Source organism: Penicillium argentinense (genome assembly GCF_028826775.1).
Source record: "Penicillium argentinense strain IBT 30761 chromosome Unknown utg000005l_segment0_segment0, whole genome shotgun sequence".
Lineage (NCBI taxonomy): Eukaryota > Fungi > Ascomycota > Eurotiomycetes > Eurotiales > Aspergillaceae > Penicillium > Penicillium argentinense.
In genome coordinates this window covers 1338418-1354114 of record NW_026622664.1, presented here as the reverse complement: position 1 = coordinate 1354114, position 15697 = coordinate 1338418, and the positions used below count along the sequence as shown (strand labels likewise).

Genomic DNA, 15697 nt, shown 5'->3' with positions numbered 1-15697 from the left:
CGGTCAGGCTAGGCAGTTGGCGCCTAATGTGGCAGACACTACATTACAATGCACCTGACGTGGCATACCAAATTAGTACCGATTTCCAAAGCAAAGAATGTAAATAAAGGCTTCTTTCCAACGATTTTTAAATGGATAAATGACACTTTATCTCGATTCATTGACATCAAATCAAAGAAATGCCCGCCCCATCATTTGATGAACTCGACACGGCCGCAGGCGCTGATATGCCCGAAATCTCTCACGCCAGTATTTCTGTTATTGGGGGCTTAGGTATTTGGAACTACCTTCGTGGTTATCAAAGTACCGAAGTAGCACCGTTTCTACCCGCTTCGAGATTCCTTGTCAATTCTTTTGCATCAGGACCTCGAATTTCTCCTAACTGCTTCCAAGGTGCTCCTAAGGCAATCAAGGACGAGCTACTTGCTATTCCGTCGACACCATTCCAGCAGCAAACACAGCAGTTCTTCTATAAGGGACCAGGCGGCAAATCAATCCAGACCGATATAATTCAAGACTGGATGGTGTGCATCCTAATATCGATCGTTTCAATGAACTATAATCTAATGACCTACAGTCACCTTATGTCTCATCCATGGCGCTCTCGATTCTAGCCCTTTAACCAGGCTCCTTGCTGTACATCTCTGAGCTATATCTTCTATTTTCAAAATCAATAGTTGTGGTTTGCGGCCAACACGTCAAAGAAGTTTCGTGGTGCTCTTGATGCCAGTACCCTGGCAGATTATCTTAGTTCAAAGAGCCACATTGCCCTGTCATTTACGCAGAAAAATAGACCTAAACTATGTGATCCAGTTTCCAAGTCAAGATAAAGGTAGCATCTGGTAAACATCGAAACTTTGTCTGAATTGACCAGAAGCGCAGATAGTCAGAGCAAGTAAGTATTCGGCCCCGCAGAAGCTTTAATTCTTCTTTTTGAGCTCAAACATTCGCCTTCTAATGCTTTCTTTGAGCGGAGGGGTTTGATGCTGGACAACTCGAGAGTGGGGTTTTATGGAGAAGTTTGCTCGAGGAGTTCGCCGGTGAGATATCTGATGGAATCGAAAGACAGATTATTCTTTCAGCGTCCCGTATCCTAGAAATGCTGTTCGTTTGGTGCTTGTATTTTTTGTTTTTTGTCTTGCTGTTTTTGTGCTGTTTTTTTTTTTTTTTTAGTATTTGTCATTCTTTGCAGAACTGTTATACTTGGTCGCGAATGATATTGAAATCTTTATAACTAAGTATTTTCTTGAAATGATTTATTTATTCATGAAAGGTCTAAACCAAGAAATCAAACCCCGAGTTCGAGGACACCACAATCTTAGGCGGTGTCTTCCCACTCGGAGCCGGTGTACCAGGACTAGTGTTGGTAGTGGACGATGCTCTGCTCACATCCGGCCTACTCATGATAACCTCCGTAGGTATGCTCGCACGCTGGACACTGGATATATTCTGTATGTCAAGTCCACGGGATGCCTCGCTCGAGCAAGTCCTAGACGGCAGAGTATACGCATGCTGCGGGCGAGTCACCGGACGCGACGAAGAAGGACCAGGCAACGATAAATGCCTCGCAATATCTACCGGGATCCTGGAATTACCCTCGCCATTCGAAGACTCCGATCCAATAAAGCTGCTAGCCCTAGAGCGAGGAATCGGGGAGTTGCTATACGCTTTGTGGAAGTCGGGAAGACGATTGTTTCGAAATTCCTCGCCTGGGACCTCGGGAAACGTCGAGCGCTCTTTGGCGTGGAAACCGGAGTCTTGGAATTGGTCGTGAGCTTTCGCGGCCATCTGCATACTCAAAAAATTGAGCCAGCGGGCGACTATTCGTCGACCACCTGGGTCGACAGATATCTCGCTATGGTTTGTGGTTGTACGGGGGATCCTTTGTGAGATAGTAGTTGACGTCATCGTTCGAGTGACATCCTCAGAGCGTCGATCGTCGTTGCCTGCCGAGCTGTGGCGTGGACTATTGTCGGGACTATCTGGATCATAGTATTGACCGATGATTGTCTCTGGGTTGCCACTTTCGGCATTTGATGGCGCTTCCTGATCGGCTTTTTGATTCTGTTCGGCGTCCATGTCGGCCGTTAGAAGAAGATATAGAGAACCGACCGCTGCAAGCGCCGTACCGACAATGGGTGCCCACTGGCCTAGACAACACACGTTGGATGTTAGCGAGCGAGCAGCCAACTCACGACGTCCAAAATCGCTTACCAATGCTCGTGATCGGCTCGGTTTGATACATCAGTTGCTTGCTGAAAAAGTTCATCTCACCCTTGACCAAAATGGCGAGGACTGCGGCGAAAAATACCGGAATTTCGATCAGAGTCAACCAGCTTCGAATTCTCATCGCAATCCAGTTCATCTGCTTGGGCGTGGCTCCATTTGTTCCACTAATCGGCTGCTCATCAGGTTTCTCGGTCGGTGGATTTCGAGCTGACAGTTTCTCCCAATTTTTCTCGAGGATCTTGATCCAGGTAGAGACTAGTGAGAGTATTGCTGGGACGCAGCAAGCAGCGGCGAGGAGAGTGGCTGTGTTGAATGACAATTCATGAGGCACCTCGATCACGTAGATATTGGCGGCAGCGCCTTGCCTCAGGGGGTGAGAAAGGCCCCTCCTCCTCTCCACAAATCATACCGCACTTGCTTTCGTACGAGAAGGTGCCATTTTTAAGCCATTGGATGGTTGCAGGGTCACCAGGCGGACAGATCGTAGACTCTAGGCGAATGAACTCTACTGTCAAGCTGAGAAGCCCCGCGAGGATCAGTCCGGTCCAGAGAAAGATGATGTCGCGGCCTGGGTTATTGAAGTACGTTTTGGAGAGTCTCACTGTGGCTGGTGCAGTCAAGATGCCAATTGAACATAGTTGAAAGGCACCATAGACGTCCATATCGACGGCACCTATAGCGAGTTAGAAGTTTGTAGGCGTTAGATAGCTGGAAACCAACCTACCCTCTCGATGTAAGGCCGCCAAAACAATTCCGTGGAGTGCCGCAACGGCAGGGAACAGCAGCACGGCCGCCAGACCAGCATTCCGGATCCATTCTGCTTTACGAGCAAAGACACAAGCTGCCACCAGTACGTAGTATCTTCCAGTGATGTTAGCACTCGCGGGATTTCTGCAATGGAGATATCTGCGAGAGAAATCATACAGAACTCGAGTCCCTGGTCCATACTGGCCCGATACTGGCCATGCACAGATAACCGCTAGACCTGGATCTGTTGCATTATGCGCAGTAACACTGCGTTGCACAAACTGGCTCCCCAGTAGTTCCGAGATGGGAATCGCCGGCATTGCTAGTCAACTACGTCCCGATCAGTCGGAACGGGAAAAACAACAAGAAGGGCATTCACAAAGCCAGCTCGCTTCACTCGAATTCGTTGCATCGCCGCATCTGCCTTGAGAGATGCGAAGACGACAGGAAACCAGTATTAAAGGGCAAAGATCGGGTCTCGGATGAAGGAGGCGTCGTCTGCCCGGGTTCAGGATCATCACGAACGCGAGCTCTCCGCACATACCACTCTGCAGATTGTTTGGTCAGCACGAGCCTCATTCTCAAAGGACCGCCTTCAACGAGACTATCAGGGCCCAATGGGCATGCGTTCTCTGTGTTTCCGAGCGGGCAAGTGCCCTCGTGATGTCCGGCCGGGCGTCCGCAGTCATCGGGGCGTGGAATACGAGACGGGGCGCCGCCGGCTGGCGTGGTTGGTTCATCGCAGACAGTGCAGACAGGCTAAGCCTGGCTTTTTTTTTGCGGCGATCTTAAGAAGAGCAAATTGTTGACAAAATTGACAGAAAGGCAGATTGCTGACTTGATCTCGATGAAATATCAGACGTATCACTGACTGGACTGGCGGATCAGAGTGCCACTGTCGACATCCAGCCCGCATCCAAATCACATTGAAGCGTGAAACTGCCACGCCAATCGTGCGGGGTCGGGCACAAACCTGCTGGCGCGGCGGCTTCTTTGAGTCTTTTTTCCTGCAGTCTCACGTCGCTTGAAGGAGGCTGAGCCCGGCAAGCAGGCTAATCATCCCGGTGTCGCCAGCCCGTGCCATCTGTACTTTTCCTGATTGCTGCTGCTGGTGAGGCTTAGCCTGTGCTCGACAATACCTGCCGATTTTTGCCGTTGTGTGCCCGTCCAGCTCACCGCGAGTGATATGAGGCATTCTCCCCGGATCGAGATCGAAGAGAGTGTGAGCAAGTGACGGGAAGTCGCGGCTGCTCGAACTTCGCAGCATATCCCCGTGTCGCCCTCACCGCCATGCTGCCTTCCGCATAGAGGAAGACACTCAGCCCTGCATTCCTAAAAACGACACGACCATCGCCAGCCCCTCGTGGCGCTTTTCAGTCCCTCTAGTCCAACTGAATTCTGAATGTAGGAGGGTTTTTTCCTTACATTCCACATCCTCACGGCACAACATGCCACCCTCCCGCAAGCACAAAAACTGACGGGGCGCCTGCTCTTCGATAGGCACTGGCCGGTCCCACTGCGCTTTTGATGTCTCTATTCACAATTGCGACCGAATCCTGCATCTCGAAACCCCGCCGATGATCTACGTGGGGCCTGAGGCAACCACAACACCAACATGGCGGAGAGTCTGGACACCAACCAGATCAAAAACTGGCGATCAATAATTACCCTCATACTTTTTGTGATAACTAGTAAGTGGGTGCATTTGGCGCGATCAGAATGGCCTCCATTTTCGACTTTCTAGGGTTTCTATTGACCGTCATAGACATCATCGTGCTTTTCCCATTTCATGTCCCGTTCTACATTCCTCGGTGGCTCTACAATGCAAGTTTGGACGGACTCGCCGCGATACGAATCATACCTCCGCGCAATCACGACACTTCTCAACCTCATGAAAAGTCCAAATCATTTGTTCGACTGAACATACCCCTCAACTTTGTCACTGCACCATTAATAGCCGATCTTTTCCTTCTGGCCATCTTGGCAATTGGCCGACAAGAAGTACACGACGGGACAGTGGGAGCCAACGGCATTTCTCCCATCGATATTCTCGTCTTCTTCCTCACGCTGGCCTACATCGCAATTTCCATCGACGCATCAGGTCTCATCCGGTATCTCGCGTTCAAGGTTCTCCAAAAGGGCAACGGCGTCGGCCACCGGCTCTTTTTCTACCTCTACACCTTCTTCTTTGTCCTGGGCAGCTTCATCGGAAACGATCCGATCATTTTGTCCGGCACAGCTTTCCTTGCCTACATGACCCGCGTATCGAGCAATATTGTCCACCCTCGAGCGTGGATTCACAGCCAGTTTGCCATTGCGAATATTTCATCCGCCATTTTGGTCTCCTCCAACCCGACCAATTTGGTGCTGGCGGGGGCATTCGGTATCAAATTCCTCGTGTACACGGTGAACATGATTGTCCCCGTGGTCGTGACAGCCATCGTCGTTTTCCCCTTCTTGCTATACATCATTTTCGCCGATACCTCACTCATCCCAGTCTCGATCGAGATGCACGAACTGTCCGATGAAGCGAAAGCTAAAAAACCCGTCAACCCAAACATCCCGCATGCGAGAGGAAGCGCGGAAGAAGATGAGAACGAAGTTAACGATGAGAATGGTAAACTCCTCTCATTAGAGGAGATCATGAATCCCTTCTTGGACAGAGGAGGCGCCGCATTCGGCGGCCTGATAATGGCCGCGACTCTTGTCACCATCCTAGCGCTAAACGCCGCTTCCAATTCTAAACATGAGCGTCCCGTGTTCTGGGTGACCTTGCCAGCTGCCTTTGTCATGTTCTGCTGGGATATGGGGACGGGCTGGATCCATCGACATGAGACGAGAGAGATTGCCGCGACGGGTCGACAAGAACTGGAGGCTGCGCGGGCCGAGCGCGAGAGGCAGCAGTCGGTCCAGAACTCGCCAGATAATATTGCGCAAGCCAATCTTGAACGCCTTCGGGCGCGAGCGCATGATTCCAGATCGGAGGACTCTGAGCTGGATGGTCGTGATACGTTAAGCTTGGATCCTATTCACGTCAGCACCGGGATAAAAGAGTCGGAGAACACTTACGAGCCGCCCCTCCCAGATCCCATTTTGGATGATAAAGAGGCTTTCCCAGACTACCGGTCTCCGAGTTCGATTATCAATGCATCGGATTCATCTTCGCCCGAGTCCACCAAGGTCCTAGGGAGAGAGGTGATAGACGAAAAGTCAATTGGCACGTCTCAAACAGAAACAAAGCAGCCAACAACACTGGTCACTCTCTTCGAAGATCTCTACCGATGGTGCCAAGAGACCTTCCCGACTGTTACAGTCGTGATATCGCATTTGCCATTCCCGCTGGTCCCATTTGCGCTAGCCATGTTCGTGCTTGTCCAGGCGCTTGTGACTAAGGGCTGGGTACCTGTCTTTGCTTATGGGTGGGACCACTGGGTTGAGAAGACGGGAACAGTAGGAGCTATTGGCGGCATGGGCTTTTTGTCTGTGATTCTTTGTAACGTGAGTACTATGACATACCCGATTCAAGTGTGAGCAGGCAGGCTAATAAATCTCATATCTAGTTCGCTGGCACAAACATCGGCACAACAATCCTACTCTCGCGCGTAATCCAAGCCTGGCAAGAAATCCACCGCGTCAACAACACACCCATCAGCGACCGCACATTCTGGGCAACGGTCTACAGCATGGCGCTTGGTGTGAACTACGGCGCGTTCAGCACGGCATTCAGCGCATCGCTCGCTGGGTTGCTGTGGCGGGATATTCTGGCAAGAAAGTATATTCGCGTTGGGAGTATTGAGTTTGCAAGGGTTAATTTGCCCATTATTGCTATCTCGATGGCTGTTGGATGTACGGTTTTGGTTGGGGAGGTTTATTTAATGAGGAAAACGACGCCGTATGATGCTTGATGTGACGTGACATGGAGGTGATGGGTTATGAGGAAGAAGGTGATGATGTTTTTGGATAGTGTTTGGAGCAAGATATCCCATGCGAGCTGTGTAATGTGCACCATATCGATGCAATCTTTATTGCAGATTGATAGCTTTGATTCGTTACTTCCTACACTAGTGTAGTTGTAAGAATCAGGTGCAATCTGCCCATGTATATTGCGTAGACGAAGAGAGCACCCAATGACGAAAGACCATCGCCTGCTGCAGTCCCATGACATGTGATATCATCTCAAAACATCTCGAAACAAATTCAACGACAGTGCTATTTGCAATCCCCGCTACAGTCAGAGGCCATAGAAGAACGACTCCTCCAGCAGAGCTCTTCACTGAGAGGGAAGTATCGCGTCGTTCATTGGCCAAAAAACCAAGAATATAAGGGACGCTGCAACATATCTCTTCAGAAATTTGACACAACTGCCTCCTAATATGACAGTACTGAGACTTGTAATTCTCGATACTTTCTGGGTTTCCTTCCATCCCCGTTACGTAAGGCTGGAGCTGTGTGAGCATCATATCGTAAACTTGGAGCTTGATAGTCCGGAACTCATTCCACATATTTGCGATCCAGAACTTTCCGTACTTATGCGCGTATTTTGTGTAGGGACTGAGTGTGTAGTTGGATGTAATCTGGAATGGCTGCGGAGTGGAAACGGCATCGTAATAGCAGCTCGGCGAGATGGAGCTGGCCCAATTTTCGAGGTCGGTTTCAACTACTCGAAGATCATGCAGGGTTCTTTGGGCGTCTTTTAACTCCCCAGTGTCTATTTTATGTCGCAGGTTGGCGAAATGTTCTGTCACTAGTGTGAGATCGCGGAATGCGGCGCTGAGAGGGTCGCGGGTTGTTGATGCGAGTTGGTGGGATAATCGAATGATTATCGAGGGAAAGGGGATTTTGCGGCAGATGCAGCAAGTAACCTAATTATACCTGTCAGTTACTATAAATTCATGAGATCGGGGAGACAGAACTCACAATTGCACTCCTCCATGAGTAGAACATTTCTGGCGAAGACGTCTTGGAAACATCCTCCCTTCCCCTCGAGTCGAGTAACCTGGATGCTCCTATAATATGATTGATCCAATTATCGATAGACTTCCTTTCTTGGCCGACGACAATCTGAAGAAACTTGTCAGCAACATCACTCAGCTCGATCAGACACAAACCGAATCACCTCAAAAATAGAAAGCAAAAAAATAGCATTCAGCGTCGAATCCTCCTTCAACTGCTCCGTATCACAAAGCGCCGAATTTACAAGATTCAGCGTCGTAACATAATCATCACTCGCCGATTCCCGCAACGCATCAGAACGATGAATATTTGCCAACGACGCCTTGCCCACGGCCGTAATCCCCGCCAACAACGCCATTTCACCAACCGGTGCATCAGCCGCATCTTTCTTGTAATCGAACGAGCCCTCGACCAACGTCGACGCACCAACCCAATTAAATACCTCGAAGAAGTAACACGCCGCCCGATCCTGAACATCCACGACAAAGATATCCATCGGCAGGAGGAATAGTTCGCCCCGCTGCACGGTCTCGCTGGATGCACATGCTTTCTCAAATGCTTCTTCCATGAGGGAGCGCTGCGTTCGGCGGTCGACAGATGGGGAGGTGTGTGTCGTGGCTTTTGTGCGTTGGGCGACGGTTTGGCTTTCGTCGCGGAACCAGAGGGCGAGTTGGTCGCGGTAGCCGGGGCATTGGCGGTTTGATTTGAGGCAGCGGGCGCAGGAGGGCTCTTGGAGGTCGCACTGCAGTGGTGGGGGGGTTAGTTGAGACACGAGGTGTAGTGTTAGAGAGTGTGCAATGTGTTGCTGACCTTGATCTTTCGTGTGCGGCACTCGCCGCATCCTCGACTGATGACTCTCGAAGAAGACATTTGCAGACTTGCGTAAGCTTCTCGAGCACCCTTTTTGTGATCAACTGCATGAACCAGAATGACTCGGGGCTATATATATAGAAGCTATACTAGCAAGTTCGACCTTTGCTCAGTCCATAGCCAGGGCAGATTCGACGTCTGCCCTTAGTGTACTTCCAAGGTTCACGAGTATTACCCCTCAGGGTGCAGCACCTACTCTATAGAATGGACATCAACATAGCCGCCTTGATCAGTGCTAACGAGTGAAATATCAAGTGCGAGGGCATGGGATGATCCCGAGCTGAAAATAAACAAGGCTGCATGGAACGGGTTTGAACCCCGCGAGGCTGTAGATTAGAAGAGGGGTCGAGTATCCCATATACTAGGGTATGGTGCAGTGTCATGACTTCCACAGATATCGAGGGATGGTCAGACGCCAATCATGGCTGCGAACTACCTGATCTGACTGTCTGTACCTGTCGATCTCGACCCAGGTGTCATTGGCGTTTAATGTACAGCCTCAGGCTGTTTTTGGTAAGGTTTTGGCCCTTACATTAGTCCACATCATGGTTCACCCGCATGAGAAGCAGTGCTGGTGAAGAATGTGCAATTGCACCGCTTGAAGATGTTCGGGGCGGATAATTTGAATATTTCTGAAAAACTAATAGCTGCAGTATGCAGACATGATATCCTATGCTTGACCGGACAGTTCCAAGTCCTTCGGTCTTACCAAAAATAGCCTCTCAGCCTCTCGATTGCTGAGCATAAAGTGGGACCATCCACTGGCGCGGGTTGGGGTCCAAATCTCCATTATTCGACATCACCGGGCACTGGCATTGGACCCGCATTATCGTGGCGCTGAAGAGCATCGTGGCGTAGATTTGAATTTCCTTAAATATCTATGCTATTATACGAAGTTATTATCGACTGTGCACCCACCGAATCGAGTACACGTGAGAGTCTTGATGTCGTCTGTGCATGCCATCGCGTGGCAGTGCGATTCAGGCCACCCTATTTCGTTACACCCGAGTCGGATGAATTTAATAAACCTTGAATCCGCCTGGCATGAGGGTCTGGAAGACGCCGTGGGGGTCGTATTTCTGCGCAATCGAGATCAGGCGCTGGTGGTTCTCCTCGCCGTAGCCGGGGAAGATCGACTGGAAGCCGGCAGAGTCGCCCATATAGTTGAAAGCGTCATACAGACCGGCCTTCTTGGTGGCATTGTTGATCGCGTGGGTGGTGTCCTCCACCCACTTGGCCACGATGTCATCGTAGGCCGAGCCGATCCACTCGACGACCTCGGCGTAGCAGAGGTAGACCTGGGAGGAATCCAGACCCAGGGCGTTACCACCACGAGCCTCGGAGGCCTTCATCCAGTCGGCGCCGATGGGCTGCCAGTCCAGCTGGATGGTGGAGATGTTGGCGGCGGGGATCTGCTTGTAGAGCTTGGGGAGCTCGTTGAAGAAGGTGGTGTTGATGATGCTGATTCCCTGGTGGAGGTCCTTGTAGGTGGTGCCCTTGACAGTTCCGGCGATGAATACATCGCTACTAACTGATTAGTTTCGATCGACAGACTCTCAATGTATAGGAGACTTACTTGATGCCATCGACAACCATCTCACCGGTCTCAGCGGCGAACTCCGCGACAGTCTTGAAGCCGACAGTGCTGCTAATGGCCGGAATATCGGTGAATGGCTTGAAGATATCGGGGTAGCTGACGGTGTCACTGTCGTAGAAAAGAATCACAGAAGCCAGGGTGGAATCACCAGGCACCAGAGCAGGGACAATGTGAGTCTTGGGGTCAGAGATGTCGGATGCGTATTTCGCGGCAGCCTAATCAATACTGTCAGAAACGAACAAACAGATCATTTGACGAGAACATACAGCCAGGAAGCGGTCGATATATTTTTCAGACACCGTGTGGGAGCCAGCCCAGACTTTGGGCGACTTGATGGTCTCCAAATCGAAGCGGGTGACCAGACCAAAGTTGCTGCTACCTCCCTTCAAGGCCCAGAACAGGTCAGGGTTGCTGGTCTTGTTGGCCTGCACGATCGATCCATCGGCCAGGACAATCTCGTAGTTAACGACAGTGTCACAGCCGAAACCAACTTGGTTACCGTAGAAGTTGATGCCGCCAGCGAGGAGCAGACCGGGGACACCAACAGGACCCAGACGACCACCGGCAGCGGACAGGTCGTGCTTGCCGAGATACGAGTAGACATCGGCCCAGCTGTACTCCTCAGTTAGTCGAACCCTCAAACTCAGATATACAACAAGCAACGCCTTACCGGTAAGCGGGTCCGACCGACAGGATGGACTTGTCCTCGTTCAGGTGCATGGTGGTGAGGTTGGACATCACGACGAGCACGCCGCCATTGATGCTGTTTGAGCCCTGGAAAAAGCGTTAGGTTCTGCTCCTCAAAGTGCAGCAATTCTCCAAGATCTTGCGCTGAACCTACCTTGATACCCATGTGGCCGCCACCACGCACCGCAAACTCGGCATTAGCATCAACAAGCGCCTCTAGACCCTCAGCCAACTGCGCGCTGGACTGCGGGCGAAAGACACATCCCGGCGACAGAATTTCCGTGCTGGACCAAAAGTTCTTCGACTCGTACTTGTAAACGTTGCTGTCGCGGTAAAACACCGCATCCCCAAGGAGCTTAGCCAGCGCATGGCAGCCAGCGCTTAGCGAGGGCATCGAATTGGCCGCGACAGTCACAGCGGCGCCCGCCAGGGGCAGAGCAACAGATCCGACGCGCATTTTGAATCGAGGCAGACGTGAATACAATCACAGTAGAAAGCACTGGCATCATCCCATGGGGAAGAAGACGGGCCGACGCCGACGCCGAGGCGGAAATTACTTGTGCTAGCTTGCTTCCAACCAGGTCAACGCCCGGGACTGACTCGCGCAGCAACGTGCCTTACCGGTGATGGCCTGCACGGTGCTTACCCCCGATGGAGCGGCTTAGCTCCGATGTTTTGGAACGGGTCGGATAGTTCTGTGGGGACTGTCCACTTGGTGCATTGCACGAACGAGTTGGCGGAAATTAGGATGAATACCTCCCGCGAACAGATGCACTGTGGCAGTAGTGCACAACATTTGTACAGATGGCTACCATGGATATCTGCAGATCTTATGCAAAGTTAATTCGCGAGGTGTGATGTCTGTGTGTTGCGAATTGCTGGGACAGGCACGGCTCGTCGGCCATCTCGCGAGTCTTAACTAGCACGCCAGAAAGGGTTGGATTGGGTCGAATGGATCCACTCTCGCTTTGATGAAAGGAGGACCTAAGGAAAACATTGGATCTTATCGTGCCATTATCGAATGCCCTCAGGTACAAGTGTCCTTCGTGCTCAATATTGGGGGTATTATTTGTTGATCATCAATATACATTCCAAGTCGTATTTATACAGGGTCGTATCCCGGACCCCTCTATAAGGTCTCAGGAGCACACCGTAGAGTCTGGTCTGTCTTGTCATCATCATCGAGCTCGGGTGGATGAATTTTCCACATCAAACTCAACCGTGCGAATAATCCCGCTAGTGCCATCCACGTCCTTCCCAAGTAGATGCGGCGAGAGGATGTGCTCCTCGCTGTCGTTTCCGTGTACACCCGGCGTCGTAAGAGTCGCCGAGTATTGATTCTCGCCATTTGTGAAATCGGGTCGGTCGCTGCGAGGGACGAAGCCGAGGGGAAGGCCGTATTTGCGAGATTGCGAGATCGAATAGTCGCCGGCCGAGGAGAGGCCCAACAGACGAGGCATGTATCGTCGGATAAAGGGTCGGATGGCTGTGACGCAGCCGCCGAAGATGCCCAGGTTGAGTTCGATCGCGCACCACATAAGTGCATTGGTCGTAACCCCTGTAGTGTTGTAGATTTGTGAGCGTGTGTCATTAGGAGTTGTGGTGACCAGGCTTCCTTACAGGTAAGATCGGTGCTGTTCATCAGCTGGTATAGCGTTGCGAGGCGGATGCAGCTGACAATACCAACGCTGTACACCGTGTTAGTCTCAACATGGCTTGTGCTCGGGGCAAGGGCGAAGAATACTCACAAGCAACCCATCGCCAGAATTCCACTCACGGCAACCTTCTGTCGCAGGGGCATCTGCAATCGGCGTAGCCACGGACTGCACAGCGTTAGTGTTAGCCACTGGTCGAGATCTTCGACATATCGCCACTCCGAGAGAAACCACATACATCGGGACAATGACAGTTGCAAAGTCAGTAAAGATACCCAGTCCCGCGTTGGCAAAGTAAAACACCGGTCGATTCATGCAATGCCCCTCTGTAATCGTCAAGTCCCAAGCCATCGCCACGGGACTGCAGCTGAGGATGTTGGCGAGGATACTAGCCACACTATATCCTGCCGCAATGAACACAATGGTCCAGACCGCGATGTGGAAGTTGCGGCTGGGGAAGATGCGGAGGTAGAAGACAAGGACGGAGCATTTGGTGAATCCCGTGGCGGCGCAGTAGAGAATGGCGGCGATTACGTTTAACTATCGGCAACTTCATTAGTATCCACAGTTCCAATGGATCAAGAATCGAGACATGGTACGTGATACGCACCTTCATGAATGAGGGTGTCAAATGGGCTAATGGGACATCCCACATGTGTTTTCCCAGACCCCAGTTAAGCACTGTCTTCTCAGTATTGGGTTGCTTCTTTCGCTTAGAGTCTCTGAGAACTCACTGTCGCATGTCACTGCAGTGAGGGTGCAAGACAATATCTATCGAACAATTATTGAGTATACCACCGATCAGTTTCATTGGAATGTTGCATACAAGAGCGGAAATCATCAAATCTGTTCGATGCGTTAGCACATGCACGATGTATCGGGGCTGCGGTACTCACAGTCATCCCAGCGGAAGCTCCGCACCACGAAAAGCCTTGTCCATGTTCGGACTGCGAGAGCGAGAATGGCCAAGGGAAGAAAGACGCAATTGACGACGACGAACTTGGTGCCGATGTAATCTGGGTTGACCCAGTTTGACGTCTGGCCGGGCGGCGGCGCCAGGGCCGGAGTTATTGAATTAGCAGCCATCACGGCTCAGTCGGGGCGGTGGACCATCCACGCGGGGTGCAGTGCAGTGAAGAGACGAGTGCGATGGGGACCGGAGTAAATAAGTGGAATGTCATGACATGGCGGAGAAGTCGAAATTGGGTCCCGAGACGTCAAGCCGTCAAGTTTTCCGGAACTGCAGGACCGCGTGCTCACCGTTGAACCTTCACCTCTTCATTTACCCATATTATATTATTATCATACTACTGCGATACTATTGCGTCTCGTGGAGAACCGCATCGCAGGTCCACCGCGGACCCAGTTCGACGCATTCAAATATCGGTTCAGGACAGGGCCCGTGGCCGCCATCGATCATTTCGGGTTAATGCCCTTCGTATTGCCCGTTTATCAGTCGGCAATTTCTGGTCTCAACGAACAATGCGGCGTCGCGACAATGGTCTGACAAGGACCACCAACGACAACTTTTTGGCCCGCGGGGAACGGCGGATCTGAAAAAAGGACATTGCGGATGAATAGACATGCAGCAGGCAACGGGGGACATGCTATATCCGGCATAGCTCTCCCCATACGATGCCCGCGGCGCCGGTGGACAGTGATCGAGCCGAGGGGGCGTTGGAAAGTCTGGAAATCGTGCCTCGCCGGCGCGCCTGAATCGATTGAACGCCTGGATCTGCAGCCCTAATGCAGTAACGATGGGCGTGCCACGAACTGCGGAATGGATCTGTTTCGATTGTCCGCATCGCCTGGCGGAGTACGCGGACCACGTCCGGTTTCGCGTGGTGAAATGGTGGGTACTTGAGTTCGACCGGCGATTATTCGTGCATCGGAAGATCCAGATCGCGGAGGCGCGAGTCGCCAAACTATTATCCGTGAACCTCCATTTGAGCTGCCTTGGAAGGGGTGGAGCGGTGCACTGTGTTCTAGTGTTCGACAGCTTCGACCCACAACATTGGGATCCTCTCTCTACGTGTGCCGCCAGTCAGGACCACTTCAGCCTCGATTCGCATAGTCTGCTAAGCGTGCAAGCGTGGCTGCAAATGAATTAATTGAGGCGGGTCAGTGTTGATGGCGGATGGCGGAAGTCGGCTGCTGAATCTCACCCCTGAAGTCGGCGACGATCGACACGCGGCAGATCACAATGCGAATGCGAACTGATACAGCGAAGTAAGCTCTACTTGGAGCAATCAGCCAGAAACGGACAGAGCCGAGCTTGCCCCACAGGCAATTGGGCTGGTTCATCCTAATGAGAGTTTGTTCGCGTTTCATGTGTGTGGACTACTCTTTAGCTTACAGGGCCCAAAATGCATATACATATATAACGAATCAACAAATGAAGGTCATAGCTGGTGACTGCCGTCGACCTTGAGATTTTAAAGCTAATCCAAGTGGCTCGCATAGTGTGGCGAAAGTACTCACTGCTTAAGAAATAAAAAAAAAGCACTCAAGCAGATTGGATATCTGCTGTATGCATACAGAAGTACTGTATGGAATTGTGGTCCCTCCCAAAAAGGTCTCCGGAGGGTGAGATCAAGTCGAATTATGGGAGTCGTTTTGTGTCATCACACAACATTCTTGAGAAGATCGGCATAGCGCATCTACTCCAGTAACCTCCTGCTTATCTCCAACCATGGAAATCTAGATCTACCAGGGTAGAGTACCAAGCATCGCATACAAACGCTGACGCCGGCTTCAGGCCTCAAATGCGTCATCACGTGACAACACATCTACATCGTATGATGCATCGCACGAGCATCCCTCCTTCCTTCTGCCTCCCATCTTCTCCCCCCTCCTTGCGCCCGCTGCAGCGCTGCGGGGGAGGGGGAGAAAGAGCTACATACTCAGTTGCATGCCACGTGCTCGCTACTGTGCACACAGATTTCACGGTTTGACGATC

General features: G+C 51.4%; 6 protein-coding genes across 6 annotated transcripts; 2 read left to right on the top strand and 4 right to left on the bottom strand.

Annotated features, from left to right (window-relative positions):
- Positions 1-179: 179 nt before the first annotated feature.
- On the top strand, positions 180-622 carry N7532_005298 (uncharacterized protein; the record flags this gene model as incomplete). Its single annotated transcript, XM_056617792.1, has 2 exons — positions 180-524; positions 578-622. 2 exons carry the CDS (start codon positions 180-182, stop codon positions 620-622), a joined length of 390 nt encoding a protein of 129 aa, XP_056473951.1.
- A 653-nt stretch (positions 623-1275) lies between these two features.
- Positions 1276-3296, bottom strand: N7532_005297 (uncharacterized protein; the record flags this gene model as incomplete). The annotated part of the gene is made up of 5 exons (XM_056617791.1): positions 1276-2150; positions 2215-2621; positions 2644-2902; positions 2954-3090; positions 3154-3296. The coding sequence occupies 5 exons, from the start codon at positions 3294-3296 to the stop codon at positions 1276-1278; spliced, it is 1821 nt and encodes a 606-aa protein (XP_056473950.1).
- Positions 3297-4591: 1295 nt separating this feature from the next.
- Positions 4592-6881, top strand: N7532_005296 (putative arsenite efflux transporter ArsB-like; the record flags this gene model as incomplete). Its single annotated transcript, XM_056617790.1, has 3 exons — positions 4592-4667; positions 4742-6474; positions 6537-6881. 3 exons carry the CDS (start codon positions 4592-4594, stop codon positions 6879-6881), a joined length of 2154 nt encoding a protein of 717 aa, XP_056473949.1.
- A 174-nt stretch (positions 6882-7055) lies between these two features.
- On the bottom strand, positions 7056-8770 carry N7532_005295 (uncharacterized protein; the record flags this gene model as incomplete). The annotated part of the gene is made up of 3 exons (XM_056617789.1): positions 7056-7838; positions 7894-8037; positions 8093-8770. The coding sequence occupies 3 exons, from the start codon at positions 8768-8770 to the stop codon at positions 7056-7058; spliced, it is 1605 nt and encodes a 534-aa protein (XP_056473948.1).
- A 1048-nt stretch (positions 8771-9818) lies between these two features.
- Positions 9819-11540, bottom strand: N7532_005294 (FAD-binding oxidoreductase; the record flags this gene model as incomplete). The annotated part of the gene is made up of 5 exons (XM_056617788.1): positions 9819-10323; positions 10376-10611; positions 10663-11008; positions 11067-11170; positions 11238-11540. The coding sequence occupies 5 exons, from the start codon at positions 11538-11540 to the stop codon at positions 9819-9821; spliced, it is 1494 nt and encodes a 497-aa protein (XP_056473947.1).
- A 721-nt stretch (positions 11541-12261) lies between these two features.
- On the bottom strand, positions 12262-13824 carry N7532_005293 (uncharacterized protein; the record flags this gene model as incomplete). The annotated part of the gene is made up of 8 exons (XM_056617787.1): positions 12262-12641; positions 12704-12771; positions 12832-12906; positions 12977-13278; positions 13349-13419; positions 13473-13509; positions 13565-13584; positions 13635-13824. The coding sequence occupies 8 exons, from the start codon at positions 13822-13824 to the stop codon at positions 12262-12264; spliced, it is 1143 nt and encodes a 380-aa protein (XP_056473946.1).
- Between the last annotated feature and the right edge of the window lie 1873 nt (positions 13825-15697).